The sequence below is a fragment of the Python bivittatus genome, unplaced genomic scaffold, assembly GCF_059951505.1.
Source record: "Python bivittatus isolate LINGU-HERP-01145 unplaced genomic scaffold, Pbiv_v1 ctg000410_np1212, whole genome shotgun sequence".
NCBI classification, from domain to species: domain Eukaryota; kingdom Metazoa; phylum Chordata; class Lepidosauria; order Squamata; family Pythonidae; genus Python; species Python bivittatus.
In genome coordinates this window covers 2761162-2782293 of record NW_028277067.1, presented here as the reverse complement: position 1 = coordinate 2782293, position 21132 = coordinate 2761162, and the positions used below count along the sequence as shown (strand labels likewise).

General features: G+C 37.7%; 1 protein-coding gene across 5 annotated transcripts in view; it reads right to left on the bottom strand.

The window, feature by feature from the left end:
- NSF (N-ethylmaleimide sensitive factor, vesicle fusing ATPase) overlaps window positions 1-17198 on the bottom strand; it is a 76726-nt gene extending 59528 nt beyond the window's left edge. For all 5 annotated transcript variants that reach the window (XR_003085959.2, XM_007421750.3, XM_007421749.4 and 2 more), the window contains exons 1-4: window positions 17098-17198; window positions 6088-6173; window positions 4379-4478; window positions 1304-1343 (exon numbers count right to left, since the gene is read on the bottom strand). Coding sequence is in view for 4 of the 5 variants with exons in the window: in XM_007421750.3 (XP_007421812.1) it covers window positions 1304-1343; window positions 4379-4478; window positions 6088-6173; window positions 17098-17109 (238 nt within the window). In the remaining variant the exon portion in view is untranslated. The remainder of the gene's footprint in view (window positions 1-1303; window positions 1344-4378; window positions 4479-6087; window positions 6174-17097) is intronic.
- Between the last annotated feature and the right edge of the window lie 3934 nt (window positions 17199-21132).

Below are 21132 nucleotides of genomic sequence, written 5' to 3'. Positions count from 1 at the left end.
ATAACTTTGATAACTAGAGCAAAAGACAAGTATGTCTCTTCAATTGTTTGTCTGGATTATAATCAGTTTTATTTTATTCCACAGAACTTATCAAAGCCTTTAAAAGTAAGGACCAAGTCTATTTGCATAGCTGTGCCCTGAATTTCAGTCACTGAAAATGATAAAAATGAGTGTGGCAGAAATTAGAATCTGTCACAAAAGGTGTGTATTTCCATGCATCAACTTAACATATTCAGACTTAAGAAACCACCTCCAAATTTAGGTGCAGGTGGGAATAATGCCACTGCAATCACTAATTAGCCCTTCCTGTTTTGTAAGGATCTGCTTTGTAGGAAAATGTTTCCACATTCCCTATGGGAGATTTTCTGGTAAAAATACTGAGAAACAAACACCTTTAAGTGAAAAGAGAATACATCTGTGAGGGTAATGCTAGAATTAACAGATGCAACGAGGCAATGTATGCAGTTAATATACGGTAATGGCTGTACGGCTTTGTCTAAATCACCAATAAGGAATTTAGGATGCTTAAAGAGTTTATTCATTCTTATTCTTATATTGCTGAGCAATAAAAACATGAGTTTTTACTGTGTAAGATAAAACAGTGGAATCCACATCTTCCTACAAGGTTTATTGCTTTCCATAGAATTAAACTGCAGCTATGAAGCATAAGGCCCAAACTGGAGAAAACATTCAGCACCTTGGACAATACACACAAGAATCCTATTGCTAATACACTTTTTGAGAGAGACTAGGGTGAGGAGAAGGAAACTTCTCTAGGATACAACTACATTTCATACTTTTCTGTAGGAATAAGCAAGCAGCATGCATGCAGATCATATGCAAGGATCATAAAGATATCTCTTTCATGGCACAATTGTTTAGTTTTTCACCAATTCTTTCCTAACCTCAGCCAACTGGATACTTTATTTGCTCCTTTATCATTTGCTTATTTAATTAGGCAAGATCCGATATGTCCCCACCTCTGTTTCTGATGTATTTACTTGGTTGGCTGATCTCTTTTGGTCTTCTTGTTTTATGTTTATTATCATTAACTTTTAAATATCCTACATAAAGCTTTTCTTTAGGGATGACAATTAAAATAACAATAATGAAGCAGGCATTTAAAGATCAATGTAGCTATCCCAGCATAGTATTTCACGTAGACAACACCAAACAGCAAAAAGAGGAGAAAAAAAACAACTGCACCATAATAGAATTCATTTCAATAGAAAGAGGCTTTGGAAGAGGACAACTTTCAATTAAGTCAGCCCTAACAATGAACTAATTTACAGTAAACACTTACCATCTATTTCTTGCCCAATAGAAAGGCCAGCCCATTTTCTCTGCAGAGAAAGAGAAGTGCAAAAGAAAAAGAACAATCATCTACCTACATTAAATATGTATATATATTCATAAAGAAAAAAAAACTATCTAAATTTATAATGAATAACCTTTTGCATGGAAACCATATGCACAGTAAAGATTGATATCATGCTAAAACATACTTGCAGTCCCAGACTGCTTTGTCTCCTACAGGCAACATGCTATCACTGGCCTATTATACATGATTGTTTTGAGGATAACCAGATATTACTACTATTATTATCATTATGTTGCTGTTATGTAATGAGGATCCCCCTGAGATCTGGATGGCTCCCATCCTGTTGGTGTTCCAGAGGGCCATAGAGACCTGGCTGTTCTCCCAGACCTTGGGCTAGCGTGGCTGGAGCCTCCTCCTCTGGATGTGATATAGAGGGATGTTTGGGGATGTCTCCCAGGTTCAACATCTGTTCCTTCTTCTTTTTCTTCTCTTCTAGCTTGGTTTTGTTGTTTGTTGCTTCTTATTATATTGTTTTTATATTGTCTGATATATTGTGAATTGCTCATAAGCATCTGGAGTTGGGCAGCATCAAAGACAATAAAATAATAAACAAACAAATACTTTGTACACCATTCAGCATTATGTAAATGCCAAGAACTATATGGAGCCCCCTCAGCACCTAGAATAGTTTTTGCTTCAAATCAATAAAAGGCAAAAACATAACAATGATGAAGGGACAGGCACGTAGGCCTTATGCTATGACCGGTTCACAGGCTTGCAAGTTAGACCCCTAACTTTCAATATAATTTTATTAAAGATTTTAAAAAGGAAGATAAAAACTAATATAAAGTAAGAAAAAGAAAAGAAAAAGAAAGAAATCAAAGGGAAAGCTACAAGTGCAAGAAAGGGAAAAAAAGAAAAAGAAAAATAGAAAAGAAAGAAAAAAGATACAAAGAAGTAGCTTCCGATCTTTACAGCAGTTATAAGTACAGTTATAAATTTACCTCTTACTCTATGTTTACAACATAACTCTCTTCTTTCTATAATCTATCCTGTCTAATCATCAAAACCAAATCATTTTTTTCTGTTTCACGCAAAAAGTCTATAAGTAGTTTCCAGTCAGCAATAAACGCAGATATTGTCTTTTCTCTGATCAAAGAAGCCAATTTAGCCATCTCAGCAAGTTCCATCATCTTCATGGAAGAACTTCCTCCATTGTGGGTAGTAGTGAATCTTTCCATCTTTGGGCACAAAATATAATCTCGCTGCAGTTATCATGTACAAAAACAAAGTTCCATGACTTTTTTCCAACTGTTTATCCATTAATCCCAAAAGAAACACCTCAGGTTTCAATTGTATATTAATCTTTAAAATCCTGAATCAGTGTATGCATTTGAATCCAGAATTTTCTAGCTTTTTTACGCATCCACCCAACATGATAAAATGTCCCTTCTTGTTCACATTTCCAACAAGTTAGACCCCTAATTTTGATCACATTACTCCTTTGTTACATAGACTGGGACTTTATTCTCCATGGATGCATGACCTCCTACCGCAGTACCTTAAATTATCTCCAGCTTTGGATTTTTAAAAGATTTCTTAATTAGTCTTTCCTGTTTTCCACTCACCAAGAGATCTGCGTATTTTGCTTAGAGGCGAAAACAGACTTGACTTTAAAAGGTGGGTTTTATATTTTCAAAAATGGAGAGCCAATAATTTTGTGCTTCTCTTTCTAGTAACCATGCGCTGGCCAGGGGTTATTACTGAAAAACTGAGGACCACACATTACCCACCCCTGATCTAGGGCAGCCTTCCTCAAACTGGTACCCTCCAGTGTTGTATGTTAGCTATGCTGAATGGGAATTCTGGGAATTGCAGTCCCAACACATTTGGAGGGTACCTGATAGCTCACAAATATTTTAACAAGGCTTCCAAGTGAGATCAATAGTGCAACTCCCCTACATACAGTACATCACATAGCAAGGCAAGTTAAGACATTTGGAATATGGTTTCTAAGAAAAAGGATTAAGGGACTAATAAAAAACAATAGATGAAACAAGACAAAAGCAATAATCTCTAATGTTCAAAGAAAAGTACAAATACTTAAGTAGAGGTTAGTGGTTGGAAGCAATGTACGGGAAGGAGAAAATGTGCTATCAAAAGTTCCCCCTTATGCCTTTTTTTTATTACTTTGTTTTTAGTATTTCACTCTTTTGTATCTATATTCTTTATTTTTTATCATTTGCTTAAATAATGTAAAGTTACTATATACTTAATAACCTTTTTTTAACAACAAAAAAGAGACCAATACTGCAATAAATATTGCAATCAGGTATCTCAAAAAAACCCTCAAAACCACTATTCTCAAAACTCTGTTAAACAAAAGAAAGGAAGTAAAATCTTATTTTGCAGCTCAGCGGGCTATTTCTTCTTTGCTATTTCATTAGAATGAAAGAACTCTTATTCACTCACACACACTCAAGGCTATGCTGTGCTTCATTCACAAGTCCAAACTGTTAGCTAACACCACAGGGGGATCAGGGAAGCCACAAGGATTAGTCACACTTTGTGAAGATTTGTTGCTAAATAGCTAATGCTGAAGCTACTTTTGAAAGATATCAGTGCAGGGAGTTGACATTCTTGGATCATAAAGAAAATATTATATTTCTTCTTTTCAATACTGGAGCTCTACACACAGCATAAAAGTGCTTATTTGGCAACAGCAATGCTTTCTCATCCTAGCTACATCTCTGCCACAGAGATCATCAGTGCAGTTGCCCAACTGCCTACATTATATCTCACACAACAGCAGGAATCCTTCATAGTTCTCTGCCCACAAGCAACCCATTTTCCTAATATTTTATTGATAAAAAGTGCCTTACTAGAACTGATCAAAAAGTTCATCCAGAACATCTCTCTCTAGTACCAATAGCATCTCTAGGAAGCATACTTTTATCTTGAGCCACTGCATTTTCAGTTTTTGCTGAAATAAAACTTTCAGTAGCAATATTGCTTGCATTTGGGACCAAAAAGGAAATAAAAAAATCAAAGCCGTACCTGTGGCAAACTGAAAGCGATGCTACCTGGGACAACGGAGGCATGACTTCTCAGTGTAAAAACGTATTTGTGGTTAGGTGAGGTCTTCACAACTACATGCCTATAAAGAGTTTGGTAGAAGGGGAGCAGGACGAGAAATAAAGAAAACTAATTAAAACCTTTCAAAATCTGAGTCATCCTAAGCAATTACTATTCTATGAGATGATAACTAAAGTCTAACATTCAAAATTGTTCTTTGCATACTTAATTTTCTTGGTTTTTTTTTTTTTTAACTAAATCATTCCTATCATACTGGATAGGAAAGATCCATCCGATCATAACAAAATGCCAAAAGAAGCTGCTTAACCCATTCCTCCCTATCCTTTTTTTAAATTCAAAGTGATTTTCCAGAAACTGATTCCTCCCACAATCTTTCCTACATGTGATAATGTAGCTTCCAGATGGCAATTTGCAGGTAAAAGAGATCATACACCTTAGTTTACTTAATATTTAAGAAATGTATGCACATACATATGTAGCAAAGAATTATATAACTCTATATAGCTTAGGTTTGAGCCAAACTAAACAAATGAAACCACTGGGATTTTGTTGTTGTTGCTGTTGTCGTCTTCAAATCAGGCTTGACTCCTAGCAAACTACACAGACAAGACCTTGCAGTTTTTGGAAGTTGTTTGCCATTTCCTTCTTCCTAGGGCTGAGAATGAGTGGCTGGCCCAAGGTTACCCAGATGGCTTTCATGTCTAAGACAGGACTAGAACTCAGGTTTCCCCACTCCTAGACCAACCCCTAAACTCCTAGACCAAACTGGCTTTCACCCCTTCTTTGATAGTAACCTGGAAGGGATGAAAAATTAATCAATATTATTTTTTCCCACTAATTTCAAAATGTAGCTAACTTAATCTGGATTTAACTTATTTTCAGTCTTAGTTTGTACAACCAACAAATAGCTCTCTATAACCCAAATATCAGGGATAATGCCTCATCTGTTTCTCCCTCCCCACAAAAAAAATGTCTAATCCCAAATAAAACACAATTCAAAGAAAAATAAAACCTTTGGGACACCAAATATATTTAACAGAGCTGATGTTTATTAACAAAATATATACTGGTGTTCTAAGTCTCTATCAAACAGCTCACAAACCACAGACCACTTTGAAGAGGAGGGCCAGTTTTACAGTCATTCTCATCCCACTGATGTCTAACTGTATCATCCCTTGTATGAGAGTATGGGAGTGACAGCTGGAAGGGATGAAATATGTGAATTTGTAATGCACCCCAGGAAACTGATCTTCCAAAGCTCATTCTCCTTTCATTCAGGCACACAGCTGTTTATTGTGGCTGATACTAGCACCTTACATGAAGTAAGAGGTTTCACGACCAGATACATACCAATTCAAAATCTTTGCTACACAGGCAGGCAAGGTGTGCCAAAATCCTTGTTAGAGCAGCAAAGACTCTGCAGTTTCATGCCTGATATGTATTCCCATAACCTTTCTCCTTCCTCTTTCATAGCCTCACTGCCTCCCTTTGAGGTGATGCCAGGGGAAGACTGGCTCTTCCTGAATCCGAACCTGAGTTCAGCACATTGCTCACATTGCTAATAATGGTCTTATAATTTGCAAGGTTGGCTATGTACAACTTTGGACAACAACAGACTAAAGAAAGTCTCTTTCTCCAATCCTCTTTAGAAAGAGACCAACCAAACTTACAAGCCGGACTGAAAGTCTTTTTCATTGACCACAGCACAGTTGGTTAAGGAGAGTTCATCTGTGGGACATCTTGCCGCTTGCATTGTCTGAAAGGGAATCAGAGACAAGAGGTCAACAATGAAGTGCCAGACAGTATGTGTACAAGATGGCTTTAGTTTCTGAAATTCATTCTTATTTTGAAATAAGCTGTGGAAATGAATGCAGCAAATTCACTGTTTGCTGTTTGTTTAGCATTCATGGGTTTTTGAGAACCCTAATATGAAAAGAGAGATGTCACACACCACTTACAAACAGAAACTGGCTGAGCATTAATATAAGAAACAGAAACTTAGTTCTGAGGGCCTATGATAGAAGGTAAGGGAGGCTACTCAGAAAACACAGTGATGTTATACACAGATTATATCATTTCAGAAAGTAAGTAGTTATGGACTTCCAGAGGAAGAAATGGCGGACTGAAGACAGCTCTGCAAAAAGCAGAGCCAATGACTGCAGCAAAGAATGAAGAGCTGGTGAGTAGACTAGCTCTTCGGAACCTCCCTGAACAAGGAGAGGACAGGAGATTGCCCACATGTGCTCCGAACAGTTGGTCCTCGCAAGGAGACTGCAAGACAACAGTCCCTGGTGGGTTTTGAGCATTGGAATACCCATCTTGCTTGCAACCATGGTCAGTGCCTTTTAAAGGATACTAAGTTTGCAAATTTCTTTTTCTAATCACATTCAGAAACTGATTGTTAACTACTTTTAAGCTATTAGAGACCTTTGGATAGACAAGCCTGAAAACACCAGGTGAGGTTTCCTTCAATCCTTAATGAAAGAAAATGTTAATCATAAGCTTAAGAATTTTAAAAATTTGAAATAAACAGTAAAAAGCTAAATAAGACTTTAATCCTAGAAAGTTACTAATGGATTAAGGGTCCAGATAAATTTGGAATGAGATTTTGGAATTAATTATTAAAGAATCCTTCCTGTGGGAAATAGATTTGTTTGGACTTTTGCAAGGCAAAATAAAGATAAGTAATTTTAAAAATTGGACACTGGAGGAAACTAAAGATTTTAGTTAAGGGAGAAAAATACACAAGCCTGATTAACAGCTAATTAACTGGGACTTATAAAATGACACAAAACATTGTAACATTGAAAATACTGAAGTACTTTCCATTGATTGATTGAAAAATGGAATCAGAAGTTAGCAACAATAATGTCAATAGTGATGTTTGCTTCTGTGGATAGACTGTATCCAAAAGATGTTATGGGAGAAATGGCAAATGAGGAACAATTTGTATTTAACAAGACAGAGATGGCATCGAAAGTGGATCTACAAATGACAGGCTACAAGAATGACATGGAAAAGGATGTCTCACTGGACATATGAAAGAAATCGTTTGAAGCTTTAAAAATCAAAAGGGAAATACAAATAATAGACCAAGAGAGTGATGTGGATATTTTTTATATTGGATTTACAGAAGAGGCTTGTTAAAGCTTTGAAGAATCTTGTGAGAAGGGACAAAGAAGAAATGAAAAGAAATCAAATTCTACAACATTATTTGAATGGATTAAAGATTAGGACTGTTAGAAGTAAAAGGAAGGAATATAAGGTTGGTTTATTTGATCAAGGTTAAAATAAGATATGCTGTTATTTCCTGTAACCCTTAATGGAGTTTCTGCTGACACTAGGCTGAAAAGATGATGCTTTATGGATTTGTCTATAGATAAGAGATGGGATACGGGATGAAGAGATCATTTGTTGCAAACTAAGAGGGGGTGAAGAATTACAAAAATTGTTTATACTTGTGATGAAGGTTGGAAGTCACTTCTTTATATATTTTTTCTTTCTTTACTATATTCTTACTTTCCTTTTTTCTATTTTCTACATTTTTTCTTCTCCTTTGCACCATTCTCTTTCTATTCTTTTTCTTTTAGCCTCTATTAGCTTTTACTATTGTAATTAAAATCCTTAACAAAATCTTACACACACACACATAATAGATGAAAGCCAGAATATTGGGGGAAAGTGCAGAATCTAATATTTTCTCATTTTCTATCTTTAAATCAAAAACATTTAACCATATGGCCTGCGTGCCTGAAGTGTGAAGCAGTATATGATCTCAGCGCAAAATGAGGCTGCTGCATAAGAAAAAGTGGGTTTTATAATGTCCTCTGAAATCTGGGTCATGAGACAGGTTGCCAGAACTGGTGGCAGAAGCAGGAATATGATCTAAGAAACGAAAGGAAATACCTTTATTGTGCAAACAGAGATTAGGCACTAGAGTAGATGGAGACAGCACTAGGCAAAGATCACAAGGAATAGTCTTGTAATTAACCCCACATCAGTCTAGCATTAAATCAACATGCTAAGCAATTAGGCAAAGGTGAAAGCGAACAAGAATGACAGATGGTGCCCAGATTTATGAACAATTCCAATATAAAGAACTAAATGACTCCAGAGCTGTGCTGAGGAAGAGACAATACAGGAGGATCCATAGTTTCATCCTGAGTGATGAAAAAGCACCTTAGGGAGGTCCTTGGTTATACCACTGTTGTGCATACTTCACTTCTGTGCAACAAAAACCACACTTAAGACAAAAGGGGACTGTCATATTCAATAACACTACTCAGAGGTAGAAATGATTGTACTATTCCTTCAAGCAGAAATCTCATATGACTTTTGTAAAAGTTTCCCCATGGCATTGGTGGATGGGGGTCTGAAAACTAAGCAAACAATACCATATGCTGACCTGGCACCTCTCTGCGATGTGTGAGTGAATGTGCAGTACAGAGCTGATTTATGAATCAACTGCAGCCTAACAAGGAACAAAACAGACAAACACAGTGGAAATCCTTGCTGTGAGGAAACTGCCTGCATTATGATATCTCAGAATGACACCTAGATAGCTCTTGGTGTCACATTTGCTGTGGTTTTTGAAGGATCCAAGAAACACATACTCTCTTTCCTTCTTCCCAACATAATGCAGAAGTCTGGGCTTCTTCCAGACTAGTAACTACTAACCTTAGTATAGTATTTGTTTCCAAATGATCTACTTGGGTAAGAAATAGTAAGCAAAATAAATCAAAGAAATGAGATAAGAAAAAAAAACTAAATGTGGTTTACGCTAACATCATTTACCCTACTCCATTCCTTTCTCACATAGCAAACCACCCTTGGTTCTATCACATCCATACACTACTTATACTGTAATTGTGTTTTGCTCTTTAAATTTCTTGCCTCTCTTTTTTGAGGATCTAATCAGTACCATCCAACCATGCTTTTCTTGGTCCTCCCTCTCCCAACTCATTCATTCTTCCACCATGCATTTGCTTTGCAATTTGATCTGCATTCATTCTCTCTAAATGATCAAACCGTCTTAATGTACTTATTATACTAGTCACTTTCTTTGCACTTTGCATACTGTTACTTAGTCTAAAATGGAGTAGCATAATGGATGTGTATGTACAGTCTTTCCTGTTAAAAGAATAATCAAAAGAGCTTACAATTTAAAAAGAAAATACAGTACGTAATAAGCATTGTGGGGGGATATTTTTTAGAGAGGAAGACTTTTGAAATCTTTGGAATCCCTGTCCTTAGAAGAGTTATTTTGGCAGCATACAAGTGGGTTACAAGGCCTCACCTTTTATATACCTGTCTACCTCATCTCCAAGGGAATCGTAAATGGTGCTTATTGTGTTTACTATAAATCACATACAAATATTGTATACCACAGAAAGGTAAGCAATGGACTTCTTACTTCAGCTGAATTTTTTAAAGATTATTTTGGTTTAAAATTGGAAAGTGAATACTGCAAAGCAAAATGCCAGTCTCTAGTATCATCTTGATCTGCAGGAATGCCTGTGGACCCCATAGGCATTCAGACATAATAAATATGATGGGCAGTTTCAGCCCAATGTTTTTTTTGGTAGTGGGCCTACTACACCAGAAAAAAATGCAAAGGAAACTGAAAGATGGCAGAGAAGATCTTGGGGAGCCAGGATTGCCTTCCTAGTATGCCTTCTTGTAAATGGGTGTTTTGTTACTGACCACACTCACCATGGTAATCGTTTTCTGAATAGGAAAGCTCGCCTTCCCCACCCCTTCAAGTCCAATTGGAATGTGAGGAAGAAAATTCACACCGGGGCCACAAGAGTACATGGCCTGGTGTTCATGCTTCCTGTTACTAGCCATCCAACTTGCAGAACGATTGGCTAAATAAATTATTTTGAAAACATTAAAAAATTCCCCACAGGAAACAGCTGGAAGAGAAAACAAAAATTTTGTTGCAGTGATGCCTCATTTACATGGACTGAGAGGGGGGAATATATGTAATTCACAAATGACCGTTAAATATGAAAGTATGCCATCACACAATTTACATCATTACATGCAAATTATGCAAACTGGGAGAGAATCAGTATAACAGTCTCTGCAATCTGTGAAGTCTACCTATATCACACAAACGGCAAATACTGACCTTGGAGATGAACAGAAAACAATCATGAAGAAAAAGTAATTATTAATCCCATTATTTCATCTTTGTCCATTCTTGTGCACCTAGCCTTCTTTTGGAAATACTATCCACCTTACATATCTCACTGACATTGGGACTTTTTTACTGTAACTCTTTTCACTGACTTCTTCTCTTCCTCCAAATCCTATACATGCTATTGGTCCTCACCTTCAAACTCTCCAGAGCTTTGGATCTTCACACTGGTACATACTGATGTCCTGATATCTTCCACCCCCTCCCCTGATGCATGACCAGCTCCACTATTCACCTGCTGATGCAGAACAACTCTGACTTGCCCTTGCTGCTCCTGGGACTGCTTTTCTGAATGTCCTCATGATACCACATCCCTTATTTCCTTTAAATCCCTCCTCAAAACTTGTGTTTCTTTAGAAACCCACCTTTGGATTATTTCTTACACCTTGTAAATAAGAAACAAAATCTGCAATCAAAATAATCATACATTCTTCCCTGCTTTCTCTTATATCAATTTCTTCATTTCTTCTGAAGTTTTTGTATTTCAGATTGTAAGACCCTGGATGGGGGAAATCTACCATAATTGTTCTTTATGAAGTGTCTGGAGACTATGGAGGTCAGGATGGGGAAGAATAGGCTCAGACTCAACCCTAGCAAGACCAATTGGGATGAACATGCACTCAGAGACATCTCATTCTTTAATTCTAGGTACCTGGTTCCTTTAACTCTTTAACTCTTTTGTACTTGGTTCCAATTGGCAGATTCAGGGTTTCATGTAAACCAAAGTAAATCTTGCAAGCCAAAAAAATTTGCCTACTTCTCCAGCAAGGGAGAGAACTTTAAAGAGACTGTTTAAAATGGAGATGCTAATGGCCATATTGTACCTGACAAACAAAGAGTTAAAGCACTGTCAAAAAACCAGCTTATTTAAAATTTATATACCACCTTGTATGCAGTGTTTCTCCAGGCAGTGTACCGAATTTAAAAATATATAGTTTACTGCCATATGGATATAGTACAAAGAATTCTGGAGGCATGTGATTAAATATTACTATTTCATAATGAACCCACAAGAGAATCTGCTAGAACATATGACGTAGTGATTTCCAAGCCCAAAGCTAGAATAAAAACAACTCATAAATGCTTCACTGTTCAATACTGCCGTATTTTTAAATCTGTTTTCTAATCTAGGGAACACTGAGTTTTTTCAGAGGTTCATATAAAGATCAAAGATGGCTTCCCAGAGAGACTGCTTACCTGCCTCTCTTTCTATATTAATCAGCCACTGGGATAAGCATGCATTCTCAATGATACACTTTCATATATGTAGGACAACAATGAAATTGCACAAGCCTGCCAAGTGTTCAATGTGAAAAAACCTCAAGAACCCACTACAAAATATATACGTTTCTTAACAGCATAAAAGGTCCTTCAACTCAATACTTTTAAAACAACTTAATCATATTAGATGCATTCTATGTCAATTTGAGATGCAGATCCTTCCTTCCAAATATCCTAACGTTATATTAATTTCTGTCATATGATACAGAAGCCATATAGTTATTTATGCAATAGCTATGCACAATCTGCTGCTGCATTCTCTTTCCCCACTCAGGACACTGAGCATAGATGCGTTAATTCTAGGTAAAGAACAAGAATATTATAGACAAAACCATTATCTTGGAGCTCTGCAACTTTGAGAGATCCAAAATGCAGAAGCAAAAGTCCACAAGCATAGACCACCCTGAAATAAAAATGCAGTGTGATTCCTATAAACCCTCCTTATGAAGAAACAAGCTACAACTTCCCACAAAACATCCATTTAGCTCCTGGAAAGTTATGGATTTCAACCAGTACTATAGGCCTGATGGAAGTAGGAAGTATGAAGTCAGGTTGGGCAGCAGGACAACCTATGTTATGATGTCAACAGGTACCTCTCTGATAAATATATCTGCATCAATAGCTACTCAGAAAAGTCATTTTATTTCATAGTCAGTAAAATCAGAATGCATTAAGAAACAGAAGAAAGTCTTTACTGTATTTTGACAGGCAAGAAGTAGAAACAACAGAAGAAAGGGGAACAAGGAAAACAGCAGGTACATTAAGAGGGAATCCTACAATCTTACAGATGACAATATTTCTGCATATGATATTGCAGAAGAAAAGAAGGAATGCAAACATGCTGCTTGGATAACTCAAGATAAATAGCAGAGTAAGTACATGCTGAGGTTGACCTCAAAGAGAGGCCAAAACAGCTGCCTTCAAAGAATAATTTAATAGTCCATTGATTTCAAAATTCTCTAATGGCTTAGAAACAGGTACTTGAAGGACTGGCCAGTTATCCACACACTGAGATCTTCATGACAGGCTCTTTCCCAGATTTCTCAATCATCTGAGGTACAACATGTGGCTATTCTCTTGCAGAATCATCTCCTCAAGAAGGTATGCCAGCACCTACATCAATATCATTTTGGTGCCAAGCAAGAGCCTTTTTTAAAAATTTTCCCCAATGCTTTCAGTATTATTTCTCAAATTTATATTTCACGATTCCCTGAAAACAGAAAAGGCTGTTTCTATTAGTTTTCCCTTATTTTGTCCATACAACAACCCTGCAAGGTAGGCCTAAGTAAAACTGGGCTAGAAATCATACAGTGAACTTCATTAAATAGAAAAATTGCTTTGGATCTCCTTGATCCAACAGTCTAATTCACTGCTTATCACTGTGAATTTTTTTTTGATTTACTTTTATTTTTATAAATAACTCAAGGTGGCAAACATGCCTAATACTCCTTTCCTCCTCCTATTTTCCCCACTACAACAACCCTGTGAGGTGAGTTGGGCTGAGAGAGAGTGACTGGCCCAAAGTCACCCAGCTGGCTTTCATGCTTAAGGCAGAATTTCTTATATTGTTGATTCTAGAGTTACATTCTTACTGCCTTTAATCTGTGGTATTATATTGAAATGACCATATTGTATATCTTTCTAAACAACACATCACATTTATTGTCATCTGGTGATGTTTATCATGATGATACAGGATGCAAATGGAGGCACAATAAAATAATGACGTGAAAATAATTATTCCAAAAGTTTAAAAATTCTACAGTAGATAAGAAGGATAATCCTGAATAAAGTTCATTTTTGCATCTAAACCTGACCATAAGAAAGGGGCAGCAACAAGAACATTTGCCTCCAAACCCTCACCCCACCCACCAAAGTAGGACCCCCAAAACTGTTGCTATACTGCAGAAGCAGCTCTCACCTGCTAAAAAATGGGCTACTGCATTCTGCACTAATTGTACTTTCCGGGTACTCTTCAAAGGCAGCCCTAAATAAGTACATTGCAGTAACCCAACCTTGAAGTCACAAGGTCTCCAAGACCTCCTGCTTCAAAAAATGGCTGCAACTTGCCCATCAAAGCTGGGCAAAGCCTCCCTAGGCCATGATTAGCAAGTCCAGGAAAAATTCCAAGTCAGAAATCTGCTCTTTTCCAAACCTGATGCCACTCTGTTTTGATTACAGATCTCATCACTCTCAGCCTACATACCAGTGGGTAAGGATGATTGGAATTATGGTCCCAAAGAACTGGAAGGCACTAGGTTAGGAAAGCCTGCTCAGTCGTGATGCCTCTGAATACTCTTCTTAGTTCTAGCCTGAAAGAGCTGGTCCATATGATGTACGTTTGATTCATGAAAGCCTGAGCAATGGAGACTATGCATGTAGATCTACCCCATATCAGAGCCTAAAGAAATACTTGAGATTAATACCCAGGCTGGGAAAAGATGTAAACAACGTGGGCACAAGGAAAGCGAGAAGAACTAATTTGGGTGAAACAGAAGGTCAACAATCTCCACTACTTATTTGCTAGGTTGGTTGAGACTAAAATTGCAGAAGTTTCAATACATACATACTCCATTTACTCTTGGAATACATCCATCCATATTTGAAAAAAAGTATTTTTCCCTTCATACAAATCTTAAGCCTCGCAAAGAAAACAACAAGATACCTATCACTCATAATTGCTCATTGGTATGTATTTCAAGTTCATGTTCAATGTCCATTTAAACAGATGCATTTAAAAGATAGCATCTCAGTTAGGAATGATCAAGCAGAACCCGCTTATCTTTTGGGGAGCCTGTGTGTCCTTTGGATTTCCTTTCCAGGATGACTATATGCTGATTTATATGGCAAATTGCCAGAACAATTTTTTTGGCATTGTGAGTCCAGTTTCTTTAGACTGAAACAAATACAGCATTGCTATCATATGTATCTTTTCAAACTTCTGCATAGTTTAAACAGCACCCAAATCCCCTGCAGTCACCCTTTTTTGATGCTTTATCCTATCTTGTTGGATAGAAACTTCTTGAAATGTGAAAACTCCCAGACTATTTTATGAGTTCTTTATTGAATGATGGACACGTTTCTATGGCTATCATTGGCATGATCATCACCATTTTGAGACTGATAAACATTTCTGCATATCTTCTATGCCAATGTTTCTCAACCTTGGCAACTCTAAGCATGGCTGGCTGGGGAATTCTGGGAATTGAAGTCCACACACCTTAGAGTTGCTAAGGTTGAGAAACACTGCTCTATACTGTTAATTCTCAATGTGCAGTCCACTGCAGCTTCCCCATATAAAACGACCAGAGCCTCCTCCCCATTCAGCCCTGCTAGCCCCTCCACCGTCTCAGCTCCCTCTCCCTGAATGCTCTAACTAGCAGCTGTTTTCATGAGAATGGATCAGGGTTGAAAACTGGTTCACAAAGCATACAAGTATAATGCAGGTAGCAATGTGAGGACTAAAATTCAGAAAACTGACAGTAACTGACTCAAGGCATATGCCAAAGAATGTTCTGTCCAGCTGACCCTCTGCATGCTGTCTGAAGTCATAAAAATTCCCTCACACACATACCCCAGGCAAAAATGAAATATAAAACAAATTTAGATGTTCTCCCATACATTTTGTCCTAAGGGGAAACCATTGCAAAAAAGAAAGAAACATCCAAGTTGCCTTCCCACCATTTCTTCACTGCACTTAAAAGCCTTTGATGAAGGGATAGCATATTAATAAAAGTGGAAGGAAAGGGAGAGGGGGGTTTCGCTCTCCAAACCAGCCAACATGTGACAGCACAGGTTGGAGCTGGTTCTGAACTAGTACAAAGTTCTTGTGTGAAAGAGCCCTCAGATTTTCACAAGGCTCAAGAAACAGATTTTTCACCATTAACTAATGGAATATTCAGATGTACACTGGCATGTCTGAATTATTTTACATAAAATTAGAGATCTGATTTCAAAATTTTTCATACCATAGCTAAATTCACAACAATTTTGTTTTTTGTATAGATCTGTATGTTATGTTTATTTTATTGCTTTAGTATTCCTCCTGAAGCTACCTGAAAATGATATAATACACAGAAAGTGAGAAAATTATTCTGCTAGGATTGTAATCAACATTCTTGTCCTTTTCCAAATAGAAGTGTTGTAGCCAAAGTCTATAAGGTTTGGTGATGTTTAAAATGATCTATTGAAAGGACAGACAAACCTTAAATAAATAAATTATCCTTTTCTCAATTACTGCACTTCTAACCCATTTCTGTTGTACTCCTAATTCTAGGAAACAAAGTGCCAGGCACAGGTTGAGCCACTGGAAAATAAAACAGCAGTATTTCACTTGGTTAGCAGCATCACTGTAGAATCTGAAGGCAGAGTGCTCTGTCACTAGCCAAACGTACATTGCAGTAAAAGTGTGAACTGCATCAACAGCTTGACCCTCCCACCTTTTCACCCACCAGATCCTCCTGTTCCAAATGGAGGAAGTAACATAACAACAAGAGCTAATTACCCAGAGGCCATCAATGAATATTTGTTACACGGAAAAACATTTCAGCACTGACAGTGAAGCTTCACCTTTCTCTGCAGTGCCTTAATTAAGAGTAACAGATGGGGGAGAAAGGGAAGTTTTTGCCAAGTTTTTTGAAAACCCTTTATTTCAGGAAAATGGAAACGAGGTTCACCCTCCCTTCTGCTCTCCTTGTTGTAAATTCACTACAGTAATCTGAACCTAAGAAATGGGGGAGGGGGATTGTAATCTGCTAAAAGCTAGTGAAGAGATGCTACTTTATAACCCACCGTGAGGGTTCTCACAGAGGGAGCGTAAATGTGTAATAAATGCCTTTATTCTGCGGTTGTTGTTACTTTCATGTACGGAAACTGTCCAGGGTTATTAAGCAAATCCCACACTAAACGATAGGAGGACCATTCCTGTAATCGACGATCTCCCTATCAATCCCTTGAGTTTTATTAATCTGGAGGACAGCGATTGCCACTATCCCCCCCCAATCCTTTAATTAGGCTCTGGATTCAGGTCCCGCCGGTCCAACTAAAAACGGACAGAGAGACCACTCAAATAGGGGGGAAGGAAACAGGGCTCTTAAAACAATACGTCCTCAATAATTTGAGAAGGAAAAGGGAGGGGAGAAGGTATCTCGCTGACACGTCATTGCCCCCGCCTTCAGTCATTCATCGCCTCACTCACCCGGGCCGCCATCTTGCTCTTCCACTGCCGAAGACGGGACTGACAGGGATGCGAAGCCGCCAAGCGCGAAACCTGCTAAAGAGGGGCGGGAAGAAATGATTGCGTCACTCGCGAGAGGCGTGGCCAATCCGCTCCCCGCCCATTTCCGGTCTTTCTTGATTTACTCGTTTCTGTGTTCGTGGAGAAGCAAGGAAGGTGGGTAGATTCCTCGGTAGGTGACGTCTGAATAATGTTCTCCCCGGTTAGACACAGGAGTACCGCAGAGAAGAGGATAGCGAATGCTACCCCTCTGAATTTGGTCCCTTGGAGAACTGTCCCCAGCTTAAGGCAAGGGTAGGCAATCATCGAGGTGAACATTAATAGGAAGCTTTTACGGGATCTTACTGAGTAATGTTGCAGGATAAGCCTCGGGTTTTCCATGGGCAATGCCTATGGCTCTACTTCACAAGCTGAGAGAATGAAACTGGCTTCAGAAAATGTATCTCTTTCTTGTAGCTCCTTACGATATATAGAAAGGGCAGAGCCATCGCCATAGGTTGTTTCTGCATCCAGAGTGCAGACTTGCTAAAAATCGCTCGAAAAGGAAATTAGAGTGGTCAATATACAGTGATGAGGAAATCCAAGATTTTAACATAGCTGTGATTAACTACTAAGAATCTCGGCAGGCATAGCAGCCGGAGCAAAGAGAAATAGGTTTATGTTCTTTCAAATTTGTTTCTCTTGAACAACAGAGGGTTCAGGTATCATCTAGTTCATTTTCAAAGGTTGTATGACACCCTTCAAAACCAAATTTTGCTTAAGTGGCTTATACCACATTACACCTCAGATTAAAAATTGAATAATAATTACAGTAATAAAATAACAGCCAGAATAGTTTAAAGTTCCTATATAGCATTTGTTAACTATGATTTGATGAATAAACCATTGTTAATTGAGCTGGTACAATATATTAAGCCATGATTTACAATCACAAGCTCTGGGTTCAGACAACAGACTAAAGTATGCCAAAATCAAGCAAAACATGTCATGGCTTAGTGGAATGTGTAAACCTGCTGTGAATTTTACCTCAGTTGTTCAAGATTTCAAAATATTGCTTTGTCTTTGCAAATTCTAATATGAATTAAGTCCCTTATATCTGTATATTGTAGACTTTATGAGGCTTGGTTGCTCATTGTGCTAAGTTATGATTTCTGGATTAGTTGTTTAGGTCAGTTTCCTTAAAAGTATCTCCCACAGTCCAAATCCAGCACAAGTACCATACAGATACCTCATATTCCATTGACTTGCACATATCTTTAAATATATAAATATTCAGAATCTTTTGCATTTGCAGATTGCTCCCACATTTCATCTCAGAGTTTCAATAAATGCACCTGGCTCAAAAGTAACCCCTTTCTTTTTTCTTTTGTTTACCATCTTAACAAATGGAATTTGACAGCTTGAACACAGTGTTGTGATATCGTAGATCAAGGCAGAGTTATTGCCATTTTATGGATTGTAGATTTCATTTTCATATGGCTGACACCACTGCTTATGTATATTCACATGAAGAAAGGCCTCAGAATTTCAAAGAAAACATCTATTTACTCAGAAATTCAGGAAACTTGGCTTTCTGTATTTTCTCTCTCTGCTTCACAATATGATATCATTCCAATGTTTTTCTTGTTCTGCTAGCTCTCTCAATTCTTATAAACATAATTGCCTCAATCAGTGGCAGCGGCTGGTTCATCTTGTCTGGGCTCAGTAGCAAACCAGAGTCAAACCTGGCTATGTCTTGGATGGGAGGCCTTGGATGGGAGGAAGTACTAGAACTCAGAGCTAGACTAACAAATACAAAAACAAAAAGGCTGTGGTAAACCATTTCTGAATTGCTGCCACCAAGAAAACTACAGAGACTTATCCATGAAATCACCATCAAGTTCAACTTGAAGTAAACCTATTAATCAATTACAGTGATCCTAAGGAAGGTACTTCTCTGTTGCTATGAGCTGGTTTCTTAACTATGGTTTACTCAACCACATTTTCTGGGTTTCCACAATATGTTAGGTTAACATGTGGTTGACTGCCTTGTGGCCTATGTATTCTTCCAATGCTATCTAGCACAGATAGTTCAGTCACTGATGATTTAAAGGAAAGAGTAGTGAAACTACTTCTAAAGAAGCCTTTAGAACCTGTAGATTATAATATCAAATTATTATTTGAGATCATTATCTCAAGTTGTAAATATCCTTTTCTTGGAAATTTGGGATAATCTTAGCCATGAGAAAGCCATTGTGAAATTATGGTTCTACCTGTTCTCCTGATTTCTCAATGGCTTTTGGTACCACTGACCTTTTAGACAGGTAGAATTGAGGATTAAGATTCTGTAATCCGGTTTACATATTTTTCTAAGACAAGGTTTATATAAGTGAAAACGTATTGTAACCCACTCTTCAGATTTTAGGTCTCTACTAAATTAGTTTGATCTGTTTTTTCAGAGCTTGAGCATGTTGCAAAAGACATAAATGCAGCAGCTGTGTCCTTCTCCCCCTTGCCCCCACAGTAACTTTCATTTTTGGTTTGGTCAATTCCAAGACTTTGGCAAATGCGAAGGTTATGGGACTTACTGTCTGGCTCCGCCCTATTGTCATCTACTCCCAAGTCTTCTCTCTTTTCAAGTTCCATTAGCCTGACATATTGACAGATCAATTTAATGGGGAAACCAGCAAGTCCATGTTCTATAGTCAACTTCATCCCTTGACAATCAGCTCCCTTGTATTCAGGAAAAATAATCATTTCTTGCAAATAGCCCTTCCCTTGGCACAAGTCTGATATTTGGTACCATAGAATGACAGGGGCAGCCTGGCCAAGGTGCTCTGATGGGGTTACTGGAATGTACAGTACTGTACTCAGATGTTTTTAAACATTTTACAAAATGTCACTGAATGCAAAACCCAGATCCCCAGGTGTTAATCCAAGGTGCTATTTCTGAGCACTGTATTGAGGTCTTTGTTACTTATATTGCTCAGAATGGTCTGAGACTTGACTACCTGAAGGATCATTTCCTATCATATAAATCTGCCTAACTGGTCAGAAAAAAAGCTCTTATGGATTCTCCAATTCTGCTGGCAGTGACCAAGGAGATGGCTTAAAAAAAATGATGATGCATGGCCATGCAGTAACACATGTAGAGAACCTCATCTAACATAAATCCTGAAGAGCAGTCTATAAAAGATAAAAGCAACCAGAAAAAAACATTTTAACATAATCATATAGTGGTTGATCAGACTGCGTAGGTGAAGCAAATGACTTCCACAGAGTACCTCATACAAGCCATTTTACCTATTTGTTTCCAGTATTTATATCCTGCTCTCATCCCAGCAAGAGGCTCTGGGTGGATAATAATAAGGCAAAACATTCAATGTAAAAAGAAAATGTACATGAAATAAAAGTGCATAAACAAGACATCTAAGAACAACCAAGGACTAAAAGCATGTTCAAACAGAATGACTTTAATTTGTTTGAGAAATCTTTAACTTCTTTGAGAAGAATAAGCAGGATTTGGGCCATCCGTACCACTGGGGAGGGCAGTATGCCAAAAGTAGGGGCCACTGGTCCTGTCCCCTGATCTGGGCTTCAAAAAGTAGTCAGGCCCTCCCCAGACTCTCTCTAGATTCTTGAATTAAATGGGTAGATTCTGTGCTGGCAAGGGAAGAAACATCTTATGTTGAATCAAGCATGAAGCTCCTGAAGCAGCATGGGAAAAACCCCTTCTTCAGCCCAGTTTGGTGCAGAGAATGATCTCAGAGCAACTGATGCAACAGCTCAGTTCAGTACAGCTAAGAATTGATCTGTACCTAGAGACAAATAGGATGCTCACATAAGATATTTTAAATTCTTCATGAAAAGATCAAGATGTAAATATGAGCATGAAAACAAAGAGAAGTGCCAAAAGAAAGAATACATTCTTAATAAACTGCTATGGAATGAATATAAATTTATTTATGAAGAGCATATATACATATATATTTAGATGTATAATATGGTTTTTTTTAA